The 19,199-nt window shown below is 39.8% G+C and overlaps 1 protein-coding gene across 1 annotated transcript in view; it reads left to right on the top strand.

The window, feature by feature from the left end:
- The window catches only part of Dpck (Dephospho-CoA kinase), a 68,118-nt gene that overhangs the window by 27,483 nt on the left and 21,436 nt on the right, over nucleotides 1-19,199 (top strand). The window contains exons 2-3 of the mRNA XM_067149415.2: nucleotides 8,753-8,956; nucleotides 9,075-9,162. Coding sequence (XP_067005516.2) covers nucleotides 8,753-8,956; nucleotides 9,075-9,162 — 292 coding nt within the window. The remainder of the gene's footprint in view (nucleotides 1-8,752; nucleotides 8,957-9,074; nucleotides 9,163-19,199) is intronic.

The following is a 19,199-nucleotide window of genomic DNA, read 5'->3' as shown; positions in this document are numbered from 1 at the left end:
AACTGCGCCAACAAGATGTTGATAACTTTGGTGATTTGGGGGAATCCAACGAATGCATTTGTCTAGCTCAACAGAGAATGCAGGCGCATCAACTTTCTGGAAATTCCATTGGGGCTTGGCTTTGATCGTAGAATGGGAATTGTGACACCAAATTCGAGGATTACTGGTCTTTGCTGGCTATGAGGAAAATCTCCCATCACTTTGCGTGCAGTGTAGTGTCCAAGGGATTGGAGCTGACAAAGCATAAATCTGGATTTGAATCTCTACCCCATGCAGCCGATAGAAAAGGTCCTTGATCTTCAGCGTCAAATATTAGACGGAGGTTGTTACTTTCGCACCAGTGCATTAATTTAAGTTCACAATCATCTGTTTTAGAATACTTCTAGAGTTTATGATGACTATTGAAATCCCCCTCATAAATTGCAGTATGTTCTGCAGTTGGTACAACATATTGAGGCCAGAAAATGCATGTCGGTTTGTGGATGTTGATGATTGAGACATTATTCAGTCAGATGACAACCTGATCAATGTTTTCTTCTGTGCCTTGAGATAGTAGCTCAGCTTCCTTCCCGCTCCTAGCCCTTTCCTATCTCTTCATCACCATAAGACCTATCTGTGTCTGTGCGACGTAAAGCAAATTGTAAAAAACATATTGAATGTTGAATGAGTGTGTGTTTATAAGTGGGGTATGTTCAGTTAATGAATCCCACCCCATCCCTCCCCGCCCCTCACAGAGAAGGTAAGTTCACAAATCGAATGGACGGGCAAAGCAAATTCTTTGTCCTGGTCACGTTTTATACCTCCTAGGTGGTGATGACACATAGGGTAAGTCACATGCAAAAGAAGTGCTAGGTGGACTGAATGAAGTGGGGGTAGTAGATGTGTCAGGTGTGTTGGTGCAGGTAGGAACAGCGATTTTGTGTCTATGCATGTTGGTTTCACGCAGCCTATACTCACTACTGCTTCCTTTTTTTCAGTCTTGAGCGTCAAATGCCATCTCACTATGGCTAACTTGCAAGGTAAGGACCAGAGTTTTTACATGGTCAGCTCTTGCAAAATCATGAGAGACCACTGCCAAGCCCTGTCTTCTGACTATGGCGACAGGCAATAACAAGCCTGAGTCCAGCCATTACCTTCCTTAGTTCATTTGCAAAATCTGAAGGATTAACTGAAGTGGAAGAAAAGAGTGAAGAAGCTACCATTTCTGCAGGGATGTGTAGCAGTTCCCCAAAAACTGGTTTGGCCAGAGAAGCTTTCTGGTCTTCCTTTTGCACCATGACACATCAGCGATGCTTTTAATTGTTTTTTAAGATGCTCTACCACACCATTAGCACATGAATGGTAACTGGTTGTATGGATTTTCGTCATACTAATTGTGTCATGAGTCTGTGAAAGAGAGTAGACACAAATTGTTTCCCTTGGCCAGTAGTTACATAGATTGGAAGACAAAATTGGTAGTGATGGTGTGCACGGACCAAGCCTCTGGTCAGCAGGTACATCTGTCAGTAGCAGTGAGGAGATGATAGCCTTCGCAGACGGGTAGTGGGCCAACAATGTCCAAGTGAATGTGGCTGAAATGGGCCATTGGTTCTCCAAAATTCCCCAAGAAGAGACCTTATGCTTAGTCACTTTGTTGAGTTGTCACGGCAAACAATCGACAGTCAAATTACGAGTGTCTTGAATAGATGAGCAAAAAATCTATCCAAGAGTAGATGAAAAGTGGCCTGAAAGTTTAAATGGCTTAAGTAATGGATCTTGTCAAAGAACTTGTGTTGAAAATGAAGCATCAAGAATGGATGGGATTTTCCAGTTGACATATTGCACATAGTGGTAGTCATGGTGCCTGGAAGGGTTACTTTTTCTATTGTCAGCGATGTACTATCACGCATTAAGACTTTGAGTTCATCACCATTCTCTTGCGATTGAGCAAGTGTGGTGTAGTCATCTTCTAGTACTGTAAAATGGCTTCAACACAGGACAGTTATTAAGGTGACAGTAGAAGACTACTGCATTCATAATTTGTTCTCACTTGATCATAACATCAATTCACAATCCGTGACAACTTTGCACAACGTAAACAATATTGTACACATGTGCATGATTTAAAGTGATTTGATAGAATCTGAGTAAGTTATTGTCATTGCTTGTTTAATAGTGTGTATTATATGTGTTATGATTAGAGTTTCCGACAGACTCAAAAACTTTAAGAGTTACATCCCTGCCTTCCCAATATATTTCACCATTTCAGGTCTAATTTGATCTGTTCCTGCTGTTTTATGGCAATGGAGTTTATTTCCCATCCTTTCCACTTCTTGAAGCGTAATTTCACTAACATTATTGTCCTCCTGAAGAACTCAGTTATTCTCAACATTATTGGAAAGATTTCCTTTTATGTTGATAAGATTTTCAAAATATTCCTCCCACATGTCCAGGGATTCCCTGGGATCTACTATGACTTCTGATTTACCCATAACAGTATTACTTTCTATTTTCTCTTCTTTATTACTGTACAGAAACATTTCCCTGCTGCTTGACCTAACCTTTCCAGGTTAATACTAAAATATTTTCGCGTCTTTTCTTGGATTCAACAATTATTTGTTTCACTATTTTTTTCATCTATGTACATTTCCCTGTCCGCATCAGTCGTTGTTTGGAGCCATTTCTGATACACCTACCTTTTACATTTACAAGCTGCACTCATTTCATCATTCCACCAAGATGTTAGTTTTTCCTTATTTTTACATGTGGTTGTTCCTGGACATTCCCTTGCTATTTCTACTACAGGCACCCATTCTCTTTCTGTATTGTGCACCTGCTTACTGTCTATTGTATGGAACTTTTCACTGATCATATCCATGTACTTCTGCCTAATTTCCTCCTCCTAGAAATTTTCTGTAGATTTCACTTTCCTAGAGATAGTTAGTTCACTGCAGATCAAATAGTGGTCTGTATCATCTAAAAATCCCCAGATTACTCACACATTCCTAACAAATTTCCTGAATTCAAAGTCAGTTATGATATAGTTTATTATGAATTTGGGTAAGGAGATGGAGGAATTGGCCCTAGCCTGTGAATAAGAACTGCCCCAGCATTTACCTGGAAGTAGAAGTGGGAAACCACAGTAAACCATTCTTAGGACACCAGGCGGTGGTGTTCGAACCCACTCATCTGCCAAATGCAAATCATGGCTTTCTAGCCCCAGCACGTTAACACTCACAGCCACATCACTCAATAATTCATTTAACTTGAGTGATAACAGCAAAATATCCTCACTTAATATCTTTTAGTGCATTTTGAATACATGAACCATTATACAGTCACTAAAAGATAAATTTGTCCAATTTTTTCTATAGAATAACTTACCTTTTTATTCTGATGAAAAAGTATAATTATCTGTATTACTTCATATTCATGCATGTTATCTGCTATGTCCCACCCTGTCATTTGTTCAATTGTTCAATTTTACACCTGGTTTCCATCATAATTCAAAAACTATTGAATATATATGCATGAATTTTTGCCATGATAGTGATTTTATTTATATAAACAACACCTCATGGTTTGACACAAGTAATTTTTCTGAAAAAGAATTAATACAAAAATTAGTAAAATTGATATGAAAGATATTAAGAAGGAAAAAGAACTTTTCCTAAAAGATAGTATATTGTTGATACTAGTTTTTAAATCATTTCAGCATAACAATTATGTAACTATCCACTGAATTGTAAGTGCAAACCCTACTAAACACAAAAAAATGTGCAAATTTGATCATTTTACTGGTAATGATTAGGCTTTTAAAATAACTGAACTTTATTTCATGAATGTTATTAAACATACATTATTAGAATCATGTCATCAAGAAATCTGAGCATTGTTTTCTGAGCTTACCATTTCTCACCACATAGGTAAACTTTCCTCTGAAATAACAAGTCCTGATGCTTTGAAATTTTTAGTGATTGTAAATAATAAGTTGAAAGATGTTTTTTGAAGATATTCATAGGTTTTACAGGGCATTTATTGTGATATTGCACTATGTTTTCTTGTTTCCAGAATGCAGGTGGCTGCACAGTTTGAGTCATGTAGCTGTCAGCATTGCATTCGGGAGGTAGTGGGTTCGAACCCCATCGTCGGCAACCTCGAGGATGGTTTTCCGTCGTTTACCATTTTCAAACCAGGCAAATGCTGGAGCTGTACCTTAATTAGGCCACGGTAGCTTCCTTCCCATTCCTAATCCTTCCCTGCCCCATCGTCTCCGTAAGACATATCTGTGTTGGTGCAATGAAAATCAAATTGGGAAAATTTTAAAAAGTTTAAAATACCAAAACCAAACACCATGGCACAACAGCTCTGAAGGGCCTTGGCCCACCAAGCGACTGCTGCTCAGCCTGAAGGCCAGCAGATTACGAGGTGTCGTGTGGTCAGCACGACAAATCCTCACGGCCATTATTCTTGGCTCTCAAGACCGGGGACACCATCTCACTGTCAGATAACTCCTCAGCTGTAATCACGTAGGCTGAGTGGACCTCAAACCAGTCCTCAGGTCCAGGTAAAAATCCCTGACCTGGCTGGGAATCAAACCCAGGGCCTCTCGGTAAGAGGCAGCACGCTACCCATACACTGCAGGTCCGCTAAAGTTTAAAATAAGTATATGTAATTTAAGTGTGCAAAATATTGGTACCGAGCTCGATAGCTGCAGTCGCTTAAGTGCGGCCAGTATCCAGTAATCGGGAGATAGTGGGTTCGAACCCCACTGTCGGCAGCCCTGAAGATGGTTTTCCGTGGTTTCCCATTTTCACACCAGGCAAATGCTGGGGCTATACCTTAATTAAGGCCACGGCCAATTCCTTCCCATTCCTAGGCCTTTCCTATCCCATCGTCGCCATAAGACATATCTGTCGGTGCGACGTAAAGCAAATAGCAAAAAAAAAATATATATATATTGGTCTGTGATACTATCAATACTTACGCTATTTCAGGTCATATAATGAACTTTCTTCACGACTGGTGCCACCTTTTTTTTTTCAACCGAGGTGACTGTAAGCTATCATATAATATGTGAAGATTATATTGATAATTGTTTACAGTTTCCATTTTCTACTGTCTCATTTTAAAATCAATCAATCAATACTGATCTGGATTTAGGGCAGTCGCCCAGGTGGCAGATTCCCTATCTGTTGCTATCCTAGCCTTTTCCGAAATGATTTCAAAGAAATTGGAAATTTATTGAACATTTCCCTTGGTAAGTTATTCCAATCCCTAACTCCCCTACCTATAAATGAATATTTGCCCCAGTTTGTCCTCTTGAATTCCAACTTTATCTTCATATTGTGATCTTTCCTACTTTTATAAACGCCATTCAAACTTATTCGTCTACTAATGTCATTCCACGCCATCTCTCCGCTGTCAGCTCGGAACATACCACTTAGTCGAGCAGCTCTTCTTCTTTCTCTCAATTCTTCCCAACCCAAACATTGCAACATTTTTGTAACGCTACTCTTTTGTCGGAAATCACTCAGAACAAATCGAGCTGCTTTTCTTTCGATTTTTTCCAGTTCTTGAATCAGGTAATCCTGGTGAGGGTCCCATACACTGGAACCATACTCTAGTTGGGGTCTTACCAGAGACTTATATGCACTCTCCTTTACATCCTTACTACAACCCCTAAACACCCTCATAACCATGTGCAGAGATCAGTACCCTTTATTTACAATCCCATTTATGTGTTTACCCCAGTAAAGATCTTTCCTTATATTAACACCTAGATACTTACAATGATCCCCAAAAGGAACTTTCACCCCATCAACGCAGTAATTAAAACTGAGAGGACTTTTCCTATTTGTGAAACTCACAACCTGACTTTTAGGCCCGTTTATCAACATCCATCTGCTGTCCATCTCACAACATTTTCGAGGTCACGTTGCAGTTGCTGACAATCTTGTAACTTATTTATCACTCTATAGAGAATAACATCATCCACAAAAAGCCTTACCTCCGATTCCACTCCTTTACTCATATCATTTATATATATAAGAAAACATAAAGGTCCGATAACACTGCCCTGAGGAACTCCCCTCTCAACTATTACAGGGTCAGACAAAGCTTCACCTACTCTAACTCTCTGAGATCTATTTTCTAGAAATATAGCAACCCATTTAGTCACTCTTTTGTCTAGTCCAATTACACTCATTTTTGCCAGTAGTTTCCCATGATCTACCCTATCAAATGCTTTAGACAGGTCAATCGCGATACAGTCCATTTGACCTCCAGAATCCAAGATATCTGCTATATCTTGCTGGAATCCTACAAGTTGAGCTTCAGTGGAATAACCTTTCCTAAAACTGAATTGCCTTCTGGTGATGTATTCTCGGTTACATCCCCTCTTAAGCTAGCAAAAGATGTACAACCTCCCCCTCCCCCCTCAAGCAAATATTCATATCGATGACTTTCTTTTGAAACCTCGTATGTCCCAATGCTCTTCCTACCCATTATATTCCTTAAGATTGGTCGCGCCTCCCAGCCACATATATATATGCAATCCATCAGAATAATTTTCATCGTCATAATAATAATTTATAATGTCCCACGAACTACTTTTGACAGTTTTTCGAAGATGCTGAGTTGCTGGAATTTTGTCCTGCAGAGTTTTTTACGTGTCAGTAAATCTACTGACACGAGGCTGACATATTTCAGCGTCTTCAAATACTACCGGACTGAGTCAGAATCGAATCTCCCAAGTTGGTGTCAGAAGGCCAGCGCCTTAACCGTCTGAGCCACTCAGCCCGGCAATAACAATTTTCATTGTGTTAATTTTCCTATGCCAATATGTAAAGGAAAATGAGCCTTAAATACATTATACTGTAGGAGTGCATAAATTCACCAGGCTAACAACATCCCTGCAATGCAGTATGGTAAGGTCCATTTTCCTTTACACATTAGCATAGGAAGACAGAATACCTGGAATGTGGCCCCCAAACCAGAGGTACCATAAGTATCAGTGAAGAAGACCTGCAGAAGACCATGCAATTTAAGTACTTGGGATCCGTCGTCACCTCAAACTGTGACACCACTCCTGATACTCGGATGAGGGTAAATGCAGCTTGGCTCAAGTGGAGACAGGTCACTGGAGTCCTCTGTGATAAAAAGATGCCTCAATATCTAAAGGCAAAAGTTTACAAGAGTGTGGTACGGCCAGCAGCGATCTATGGGACTGAATGTCGCCCCATGACGAAACAACAGGAGCAAATGTTGACAGCCATGGAGATGAAGATGCTTCGATGGTCCATGGGGCTGACCCGATGTGACATAAGGAACACGGACGTCCGGCAAAGGTTTGGTGTCGCGCCCATCATAGACAAAGTGAGGGAAGCCCGTCTCCGCTGGTACGGCCACGTCATGAGAAAACAGGACGACTCAGTTGCCAAAACAACGCTCCACATCAACCCAGAGGGAACAAGACCACGAGGAAGACCGGCAAAGAGATGGACTGACAACATCAGGGCAGACATGCACAGTGTTGGCTTAACACCAGAAGATGTCAACGACAGACAGAAATGGAGGAGATGTAGCAAAGCAGCAGACCCTGCAAGTCGGGATTAATGCTAAGAAAGAGAGATTAGCATAGGAAAATGAACACAATGAAAATTATTCTGATGGACTGCACATATATATCATCAGCATTGGGACACACGAGGTTTTAAAATAAAGCCATCGATATTCCTCAGCTTACGTGTTCACTGTGCCTGTCTCGTGGAATGAACTAAGCACTTTCCAAATCCTGTATCTTAGCATTAATGCTTCTGCTTGTAGTAAATCATTTTCTTTGTAACATTTTTGTTTCATTATAAAATAATGTTAAAAGAATAGGTACCCTGTGTACATCTACCCAAACCTTACTAATAAATGTGAATATACTGGGCAAACATTATTAAGAAGTCATATTTCAACATGAAGTGTCTAGTCTTAATGTATGATCGCAATTTTGTTGTTAGGATTTGGAATATCTATGGTCCAGCTCCTTGGCTGAATGTGGCCATCGGTTCAGAGCGCCCTGGGTTCGATATTTGGTTGGACCAGTGTTTTAGCTGTTTCTGGTTAATTCTACCAGTTCACTGGCCGGTGTTTGTGTTCATTGTAATACACAACCTCATTTAGATACGACACACACCACCAACCACTGCAGGAACTTGCAATAGTGAATACATCCCGGTGTCAGAAAAGGCTTAATCCATGTGGACTGCCAAGAAGATGATGATTTGGAACATATTTAACCTTAGTCCATGTACTTGGCCTTTGATGCTTTACAGATCCATTGCTGAGTACTGCCAGTTTAAAGTATCATCTCACATGTCTCCTCTTCTCTGTGTAATTGAGATGTGTGTGGGTGTATGAAGATGGGCATGTACACTTGTTTCTGCTCTTACATTTACTGTATTTATTTTTATTTATTTACCTATTTATTTATTCATTTATTGTCAGCAGCATGGGATTTTGATTACATTACCATTAAGTTGTGATATGAAACAAACATAATGTACCTAAATCTACTCAATTCATGTGCTATTTTTGAAATATAAATGTGCTTCCCTACATTTCAGAATTTAAGGAAAACTACAGTGCCTGTGGCAGTCATCCAGATATCAGTATTCATATAAAACTGAAAGCTTCCTTTAAACTGGAATTATCATTTTTATATTTGTGTGTTTGCTTGTGTAAGTCTGTAATTGAAAACTTGTCTTTATTCCTTCCATAACAGTTGTCGAGCCAGGAAGAAAAGCATGGCATAAAATAAAGAAGGAATTTGGAGAAGGTGTGTTCGACAAGAATGGGCACCTAAATCGTGAAGCTCTAGGTGAAATTATTTTTGAAAATGTTGAAATGAGAAAAAAACTAAATGAGATTACACATCCTGAAATTAAAAAAGAAATGTACTGGTCAGTTGTTAAATGTTTCTTTAAAGGTGAGAAGGAATTCATCTTACTATTGTTGATCAATATTTCTCGAGTGTGTGTATCTTGCATATATATTCAAAATATTTACATTGTCTACTATTACTTTAATTTTTTGGTTTGTTCCAGGCCACCCATTTATTGTTATGGATTTACCATTATTATTTGAGAGTGGTAGTATGATAGAATACATATACAAGATAATAGTAGTCACATGGTATGTATGAGATGTAATATATCTTAACTAGAATAGAATTAAAAGAAATACACTGCTGTTTGGAGAAAGTGAAACACTCAGGAGCAATGGTCTGAAACACGAAAAATCAGAGGACGTGTAGAACAGTGGAACCATAATAAGTGATTTAAATTGCAGAGAGATGGCGTGCATGTAGTCCCAGCAGTGCCCTCCTGCGTGTGACCAGCCAGGTCAGTGTTACGCAATGCTCAGTGGGTGTGGACCCGTCATACGAAGTGGATTGTGTACCCGAGTGCCACTGTGCCTCACCAACATCACAGGGTGGAATATCAGCATGTGAGTACATTCAAATAGGGCAGAATGATTGGGCTCCGGGAGGTGGGCCTGTCGTTCCATGACATTGCAGCCTGTACAGGGCACACTGCTTCAATAGCGAGGCATATGTGGAACCAGTGGAGAAAAGAGGACCATACACAGCACCGACAGGGCACTGGACAACACGATATGACCAGAGCACGAGATGACCGCCGTCTTGTCCGCTTGGCCATAATGGACAGAACAACTTCGTCCACAGTGTTGGCTCGACGTTGGAGCACTGCAATGGGTGTGGTCATGTCTGCATGGACAGTTTGACACTTTCTTCTGAGAGCCATTGCACCAGGTTCCATTGATCAGCAATCACCAACGTCGCAGATTGCAGTGGGCACGTGAACACCGAAACTATACTATGGGTGATTGTTTGGTCTGCCCTGTCAATATATTATCAGTAATATAATAATATATAATGATATAGTGTGGTTAGGGTCACGCAGCTGTGAGTTTGCATCTGGGGGATACTGGGTTCAAATTCCACTGTCGGCAGCCCTTAAGATGGTTTTCCGTGGTTTCCCATTTTCACACCAGGCAAATGCTGGAGCTGTACCTTAATTTAGGCCACAGCAGCTTCCTTCCCATTCCTAGGCCTTTCCTATCCCATCGCCACCATAAGACCTCTCTGCATCGGTGCGACGTAAAGCAAATAGCAAAAATATAATAATATATTGACAGGGCGGACCAAACTATCACCCGTAGCATATTATATGAACCTAGTCAATACGGACCAATTAAGATTTGTTGAATACCGATGCTGGCATGCTGAGAGGCAAAATGTAGTGTTTTCGGACCAATCCCGCTTCAACTTGTCCTACAGTGATGGCCGCATACGCGTTAGACGCCGCCGTGGTGAATGCAGTCAGGCAGACTGTATTGTTCAGTGGCATAACGGACAAGCACCAGGTGTGATGGTTTGGGATGCCATTGCCTTTAACATGCGATCTCGCCTCCTATGTTTTGAGGGCAACCTGAACAGCTACCGCTACATCAGGGAGGTTTTACAGCTTGAGGCACTGTTCCTCCTACAGGCTGTTCCACATGCCATATTCCTGCAGGACACTGTCTGTCAGTGCGTGTAGCAAGGAATGTGCAAGCCTCCTTCGAAGAACGACGGGTACCACTGCCTCCCTGGCCTGTCCGTTCGCCTGACATGTCGCCCTTTTAAAGTTAAAAATTTCATTGTTCCGTATTGAAGAATATTACAGTGTCTACCCCTGTTCATTTTTATATCGCCTTTTCTACTGATCCGGAGTGTACTTGATCTTTTATTTCCTTTTCCTATGCATTGTTTTTCATGTTTTAATCGGCTGATGATGACCTGGACTAGGGTCGAAACCGGTACCATTTCTACTTATTATTAAATGGAAATGTAATTCACTACATTTCTTATTATTTTGTATTGAATAGGTTGAATCTCCTTATCAATTACATGTCGCCCATCGAACATGTCTGGGATGTGGTCGGTTGACAACTTGTTCGTTTAGGTCCTCCTGCAGCCACTGTTGATAATTTGTGGACATGCCTACACACCCCAGCAGCACTCTGATTCCATGCCACAACGTCTAGCGGCTCTGATTGCAGCTCGTGGTGACGCTACGCTGTATTGAAGTTCCACAGTCACTGTGCCTGTACAGGTCTGTAATTGTAATCATTTGTGTCTTGTCATGGCTCTAATCTGTGGAATAAATTGCATTGTGATCACAGCTCTCGGTCTTGGTGTTTCACTTTCTCCAGACAGCAGTGTTCAAGAGATAAATAAACCTCACTTTAATTAATTAATAAAGAGATTAAGAAGGAGGTACAGGTTCAAAAGAATTGGAGTTAAGACTGGTTGCAGGAGTAAGAAGAGATTGAAGGAACTTATTAGGATATTGGATTTAGCAGAAAAGCCAACAAAGGATAACATAGTGGCAGGCATAATTGGCAGCCATATGAATTTTAGGGAACGATGGAAGGATATGTATAGATACTTTTAGGCAGAAACAGGTTCCAGGAAGGACATTCTACAGATCATTAATGAACTAGGGGAGCGTATATGTGAGGACTTACAGAAGGCAGAAGTATTCAGTCAACAGAATGTAAAGGTAGTTGGATATAAGGATAATGTCTAGGTAGAAGAGGTGACTAATACTAGCAAAGTACTGAAATTTACCTATGGTACCAAAGATATTTGCATAAAGATACAAAGGTTTAAAACAAGAATAGCAACTGGAATTTATAAGATTTCACACATACAACAACTTGCTTTACGTCGCACCGACACAGATAGGTCTTATGGCGACGATGGGATAGGAAAGGGCTAGGAGGTGGAAAGAATCGGCCATGGCCTTAATTAAATGTACAGTCTGGTGTGAAAATGGGAAACCACGGAAACCTATCTTCAGGGCTGTCGACAGTGTGGCTCGGACGCAAGCTCACAGCTGCACGCTCCTAACCGTGCGGCCAACTTGCCCGGAGATAACATTTCTGGGAATATACTTAAGTCATTGGTTTGAAATATAGTACCATATCTGATGTACTTATTTTATTACTGTGTGCATGAAGGAGTTATATTAAATGAATGGAGAGCTGGTATAGTAGGTAGTAGCCCCTGTGTACAAAGGAAAGGGTGATAAACATAAAACAGATAATTACAGGCCAGTCAGCTTGACATGTGTTGCATGTAAGCTCTGGGAAAACATTCTTTCTGATATGTTATACACATTTGCAAAATTATTATTGTGTATATATATATATATAAAATGATATGTTGACAATTGGGCTTCAGTGAGAATTGATGGTAGAATGAGTTCCTGGTTCAGGATACTTACAGGGGTTAGACAAGGCTGTATTCTTTCACCTTTGCTGTTCGTAGCTTACATGGATCATCTGCCAAAAGGTATAAAATGGCAGGGAGGGATTCAGTTAGGTGGAAATGTAGTAAGCAATCTGGCCTATGCTGACGACTTGGTCTTAATGGCAGATTGTGCCGAAAGCCTGCAGTCTAATATCTTGGAACTTGAAAATAGGTACAATGAGTATGGTATGAAAATTAGCCTCTCGAAGACTAAATTGATGTCAGTAGGTAAGAAATTCAACAGAATTGAATGTCAGATTGGTGATGCAAAGCTAGAACAGGTCAATAATTTCAAGTATTTAGGTTGTGTGTTCTCCCAGGATGGTAATATAGTAAGTGAGATTGAATCAAGGTGTCGTAAAGCTAATGCAATGAGCTCGCAGTTGCGATCAACAATATTCTGTAAGAAGGAAGTCAGCTCCCAGATGAAACTATCTTTACATCGGTCTGTTTTCAGACCAACTTTGCTTTACGGGAGCGAAAGCTGGGTGGACTCAGAATATCTTATTCCTAAGTTAGAAGTAACAGACATGAAAGTAGCAAGAATGATTGCTGGTACAAACAGGTAGGAACAATGGCAGGACGGTACTCGGAATGAGGAGATAAAGGCTAATTTAGGAATGAACTCGATGGATGAAGCTGTACGCATAAACCGGCTTCGGTGGTGGGGTCATGTGGGGCAAATGGAGGAGGATAGGTTACCTAGGAGAATAATGGACTCTGCTATGGAGGGTAAGAGAAGAAGAGGTAGACCAAGATGACGATGGTTAGACTCGGTTTCTAACGATTTAGAGATAAGAGGTATAGAACTAAATGAGGCCACAACACTAGTTGCAAATCGAGGATTGTGGCGACATTTAGTAAATTCACAGAGGCTTGCAGACTGAACGCTGAAAGGCATAACAGTCTATAATGATAATGTATGTATGTATGTATGTATGTATGTATGTAGGTATGTATGTATGTATGTATGTATGTATGTATGTATGTATGTATGTATGTATGTATGTATGTATGTATGTATGTATATATAAATGATAAGAGCAAAGAACTGGATTCATAGATAAACCTTTCTGATGATGTTGTTATACTGTATAGGGTATTAAATAAGTTACACGATTGTGAGCAACTGCAAAGAGAACTCTAAAATGTTGCGAGATGGACAGCAGTCAGTGGTATGATGGAAAATTGGGTAAAAAGTCAAATTGTAAGTTTTACCAAGACGAAAAGTCCTCTCATTTTTAATTATGTTGATGGGATGAAAGTACCTGCTACAGATCACTGTGAGTTTCTAGGTATTAATATAAGGGAAGACCTTAATTTGGGTAATCACATTAACAAGATTGTAAATTAAGGATACAGATTTCTTCACGGTTATATTTAGGGGTAAACTCGTGTCCTCATCCTGGCAGCTTTCTTCAGGCACAGCCCCAGTAGATTTGGGATGCACATACCATTTTAACCATATACCAGCCCTCTTGCCATTCTTAAATTTCTGGCAGTGCCAGGAATCGAACCCAGGCCTCCAATTGTAACCGTTACACTACGGAAGTGAACAAGTAAACTTGTGTTCCCGTCCCGAAATGGTGCAGCTGTTTGCAGGCATACTGCCACTTTTGGTCAGCTGTATGTACAGTTCTTAACCCCTCAGCGATGGGAAATATTTGAGTGTACTTTACCCAGTGGGCGGAGGTGATTCAGAATGCAGCAATCTCTTTAAAAATTCACTGTTACAAGAGTTTAGCTCAGATTATTTTCAAATGTTTACAGTAGAGACTCAAAAGAATGTAGAAGAGACCTTCCACATTTTGTACGGAATGAAAGTGACGTTCTTGTATTTGCCTGGGTTGAAAACTAGGATAATCGTTGGCTCGGGAACTTTAAGTAGAAGATCCGGGAACAATAGTTCAGAGATTCACTTAGCACCTATTGTATCCCAGATTAATGCGACGATTAGTTCATGAGAAAGAGGGCGTGTTTCGTCGTCCATTACTTGGTCGCACGCACCGTGCCCTCCCATTCCTTATATTATGCATTCAATCTCGCCTTGCTCAGTTCAGTCTGGTGTAGTGCTGTTATCGTCTAATTAATTAAATTTAATTACTTCTCTTTCATTCAAACTGCACCATGCCAACCTGCTACGCCACACAATATCAGATTTCAAAGTGACAGCGACTTAAGCAAATATGATTCGATAGAGGTTTCAAGGCCTTGAAAGTATAATAGTCCTGGGAATTCTCACCAGGTGATGTCAACATTCATATCAGTGAAGAGATGGCAATTTATACTATCAGTCTACATAAGGGAATCCTGTATTGAAACATACTGTATATCCGCTGGAAGGCAGCAGAAATTGAAACCTACATGCTCTCAACCAGAAAAAGGTCAAACTATTTCAAACACTTTAGAAAAGAAAAAAAGAAACACTGAATTGGGCTAATTCATACATACAAGGAAGGCAGAGATCTTCACCTTCAAAGATATACTATTTCCATCCTGACAGTTTTAAAACTTAACAAGCTAGAACAAAATGAAGGAGGCCTGCAGGGGTCCATACCACACATGGAGGTCGCCAGCATGTGAAGAAAAGGAGATCTATACAACGTATGGAGGTTGGTGTCAAAGGGTTAAATGTTTGGCAGTACCAGGAATCGAACCCAGGCCCCTGACAACAGCAGCTAATAGTACTAACCATTATGACATGAAGGTGGCCATTTAGGAATTATAGCAGGATTGTAAACGAGAGGGCATATACGTCACTGATAAGACCCCATTTATAGTATTGTTCCAGTGTATGGCACCGTCACCAGAATTAGTTGATTCAAAAACTGGAACAGATCCAAGGAAAAGCACTATGATTTGTTCTGGGTGTTATCTGACAAAAGAGTAGCGTATGAAAATTTTGGACGGGAAGACTTGGGAGTAAGGAGACAAACAGCTCGATTAAACAGTATGTTCTGAGCTATCAGCAGAGAGATGGAGTGAAATGACATTAGTAGATGAATAATCTTGAAGTGAGTTTTTAAAAGTAGGAAAGATCATAATATGAAGATAAAGTTGGAATTCAAGAAGGCATATCGTGAAAAATATTTATGTATAGAAAGAGGAATGAGAGATTGGAATAATTTACCAAGGAAGGTCTTTGATGAAATTCATACTTTTTTGAAATCATTTAATAAAAGACTTGGTAAATGGCCTCCTGGGTGTCAGCCCCAAATGAAGCTCATTGGTGTTTGATTGATACTATATGTATAGGAAACAAATGGAGAGTAGCAACTTACTATGTAAGCATGTAGATGGAGTAAGCCTATACGTAAATCAAAGACAGTGGTCCAAAATTTTCACTTGCAGCCTTTGTCAGTGGAGGATACAATAAGAATGACGGTGTTCATTGTTGACAAGTGGATGCTGTTGTGAGGTAAAGGGACTGGGGAGATATGTGAGACAAGAGAATGTAAAAAAGGAGTGGTTATCTAATGTTAAAGTTGGGTGCTTCCCCAGACCTGAGCACTAGTTGATGTCCATATTCTGAATTGTTCATGATGTTACTAGTGAAACGTAGGTGGCAGATCTTGCAGTGGTTGTGTTCAGAGGTGAAAGAGCCAAATGGAGGAGGGGGTTCATAGAGAGTGAGAATGTTTTTTTGGTTTGGTCGGTGACTGATTGTGTTTGTAGGGTTGTTTGTTGAAATAGCATACGGCTTTTAGTCCCGGAAGTGTCCGAGGACAAGTTTGGCTCGCCAGATGCAGATCTTTTCATTTGACTCCCGTAGGCGACCTGCGCGTCGTGATGAGGATGAAATGATGATGAAGACGACACATACACCCAGCCCCCATGCCAGCGTAATTAACCAATTATGGTTGAAATTCCCGACCCTGTCGGGAATCAAACCCGGGACCCCTGTTGCCAAAGGCTAGCACGCTAACCATTTAGCCATGGAGCCGGACACAGGGTTGTTTGTTGAAGGAAGGTGACAGGTGTGAGATGAGAATGAGAGATGATTGACTGTGTGGCAACCAGGGTGGTGATATGTGGTTATGAAGGATACTGGGCTTGGTTGCTTGGGGAGTCTTATTCAGCTATATGCAATAAATTGTTGTACCCATTGTATCTTGGCAACAAGTGAGACAGGTGAGTAAAGTTGCCCTGCTGGGTTTCTTCCCACTACATCACAACATTTCACATTTATAGAAAGCTATTTCTGGTGAAACTATTAGGCTGCTCTTCTCTGAAAGAGGCTACACGCAACTGTCAGTTGGCGTCTGTACTGTGTAAGTTCCTTAAGTAGGCATTCACAAGTTATTAAAAGCATTATAGATTCTGTAAGATGGACAATAAGGATTTAGTTTGCATTTTGGAGATTCCCTACCTGATGAAGCACCAGAGGAAAACATCGGTGTTCGGTAAACCCAATACTAGCTAAAAGGAAGCCACTGGGAGAATTCCATCATCTGTACGATAATTTGGTTAAAAAAAAAAGCCCTCAGAAGTTCTTCGATTATTATTGGTTGCGTCCAGAAAGTATATTTCAAATGTAATAGATCCAAGATTAGTCAAAATGTCAAACTTCAGGAAGGCAGTAACACCTCTGAAATGTTTAACTGTGAATCTAAAGTAAGTGATAAGAATAATTTTTAAACCAAATTTCGAATTTGTAATTTAATATAGCCTATCAGTGTAACATACAAAAATAAGGAAGGTACACATCCATTAGAAAACTTCACGTAAGAAAGATTAAACAGAAATATAAAACCTTTTGTTCTAATTTTAAGTCTCTTCATGTTGTTTTCAACCATTTTTCTTTTTCAATTTAAAACCCTCAAGAAACATTCCTGGTAACTCCACAACACATAGCACTTTAACACTGTGTTTGTTATGGTGCACCTGAAAGCCCACATCTGTAGAGCCAGACCCACCTGAAGAGAGTCGTTGGATGGGCTTGTTTCAGCGTTTGGTTCGATGGTTCAGAATGACAGGGATTCTGTATAAGTATATGCAGATGGCATGTGCAGAGAAGTTTGACGCAATTCATCCTCATCTTTAAAAATTTGCTGGAGCAAATTTCTTGTCGAGCTGAATACCGGACCTGTGAAGATTACAAGATTATATTGTGCATTTACAGAATGGTGTGTTAATGAAGCTATGTAATATAGAGAGAAACTTTCAAAGGTGGTTAAATGAAGAAGTTATATCATGTTCAAGATCATGCTTCCACATCTCTGCACAGTATTTAAAATACAATTTACCGTTGGTCTTTTATAGCTATTGTTGAGAGTTAAGGAGAATTTCCTGTTGTGTATGTTTATCAGGAACTCAAGGGAGACTTAATTAATTAGTCGGAACATAGAAAGAATGATGAACTCTTCTCAGAAGAACTCTTAAGGTTTCACCTTACTTTTTCCTACCTGCTGGCTCTTTAGAAATATGTGCGCGTGCGTCTTGTATTCAGGAATCATTCAAGGCAAATATTTTCGCACTGCAAGTTGTGTGGTTAAACTTATTTTTAATATGTATAATTTTGGCTTTCTCAACGATGCATTTGTTTCTACATTCGTCCCTGCTTTTATCTCCTCGTAAGATGTATATTGTTTAATGTAACACCTTGTGTAAAAAATTGGGTTAAATGAAGGAGTTATATTATATTCAAGATCATGCTTTCACGTCTCTGCACAATATTTAAAAATGAAATTTACCGTGGTCTTTATAGCTATTGTTGAAAGTGAAGGAGGATTTCCTGTTGTGCATGTTTATCAAGAACTCAAGGGAGACTTCATTAGTTAGTCGGAACATAAAAAATGATGAACTCTTCTCAGAAGAACTCCTAAGGTTTCACATTACTTTTTCCTGCCTGCTGGCTCTTCAGAAATGTATGCGCGTGTGTTTTGTATTCATGAATCATTCAAGACGAATATTTTCGCACTACAAGATGTGTGGTTAAGGTTATTTTTAATATGTATAACTTTCCCTGTTGTCATCTCCTTGTAAGATGTGTATTGTTTAATTTCCTGTTGTGTATGTTTATCAGGAACTCAAGGGAGACTTCATTAGTTAGTCAGATCATAGAAAAAATGATGATCTCTTCTCAGAAGAACTCTTAAGGTTTCGCCTTACTTTTTCCTGCCTGCTGGCTCTTTAGAAGTGTGTGCGCGCGCGTTTTGTATTCAGGAATCATTCAAGGCAAATATTTTCGCACTGCAAGTTGTGTGGTTAAGCTTATTTTTAATATGTATAACTTGCCTTCTCAACGATGCATGTGTTTCTACATTCGTCCCTGTTTTCATCTCCTCGTAAGATGTGTATTATTTAATGCAACACCTTGTATTAAAAAACCGGGTTATATGAAGGAGTTATATCATGTTCAAAATCATGCTTTCACGTCTCTGCACAATATTTAAAATAAAAATTTTACCGTTGGTCTTTAGAGCTATTGTTGAGAGTGAAGGAGAATTTCCTGTTATGTATGTTTATCAGGAACTCAAGGGAGACTTCATTAGTTAGTCGGAACATAGAAAAAATGAGGAACTCTTCTCAGAAGAACTCTTAAGGTTTCACTTTACTTTGTCCTGCCTGCTGGCTCTCCAGAAATGTGTGCGCGTGTTTTTTTTATATTCAGGAATCATTCAAGAAGAACACTTTCGCACTGCAAGATATGTGGTTAAGGTTATTTTTAATATGTATAACTTTTGTTTTCTCAACGATTCATTTGTTTCTATATTCGTCCCTGTTTTTATCTCCTTATAAGATGTGTATTGTTTAATGTAACGCCTTGTGTAATATAAATGCCTACATCTTGCCTATTTCCCACATTTTGGCTGATGATGACGCAAACACAGCGTCGAAACTAGTTCCA

The sequence above is a fragment of the Anabrus simplex genome, chromosome 6, assembly GCF_040414725.1.
Source record: "Anabrus simplex isolate iqAnaSimp1 chromosome 6, ASM4041472v1, whole genome shotgun sequence".
Classification (NCBI taxonomy): domain Eukaryota; kingdom Metazoa; phylum Arthropoda; class Insecta; order Orthoptera; family Tettigoniidae; genus Anabrus; species Anabrus simplex.
Note: the sequence above shows the minus strand (reverse complement) of the source record. Positions and strands in the feature narration are given on the sequence as shown.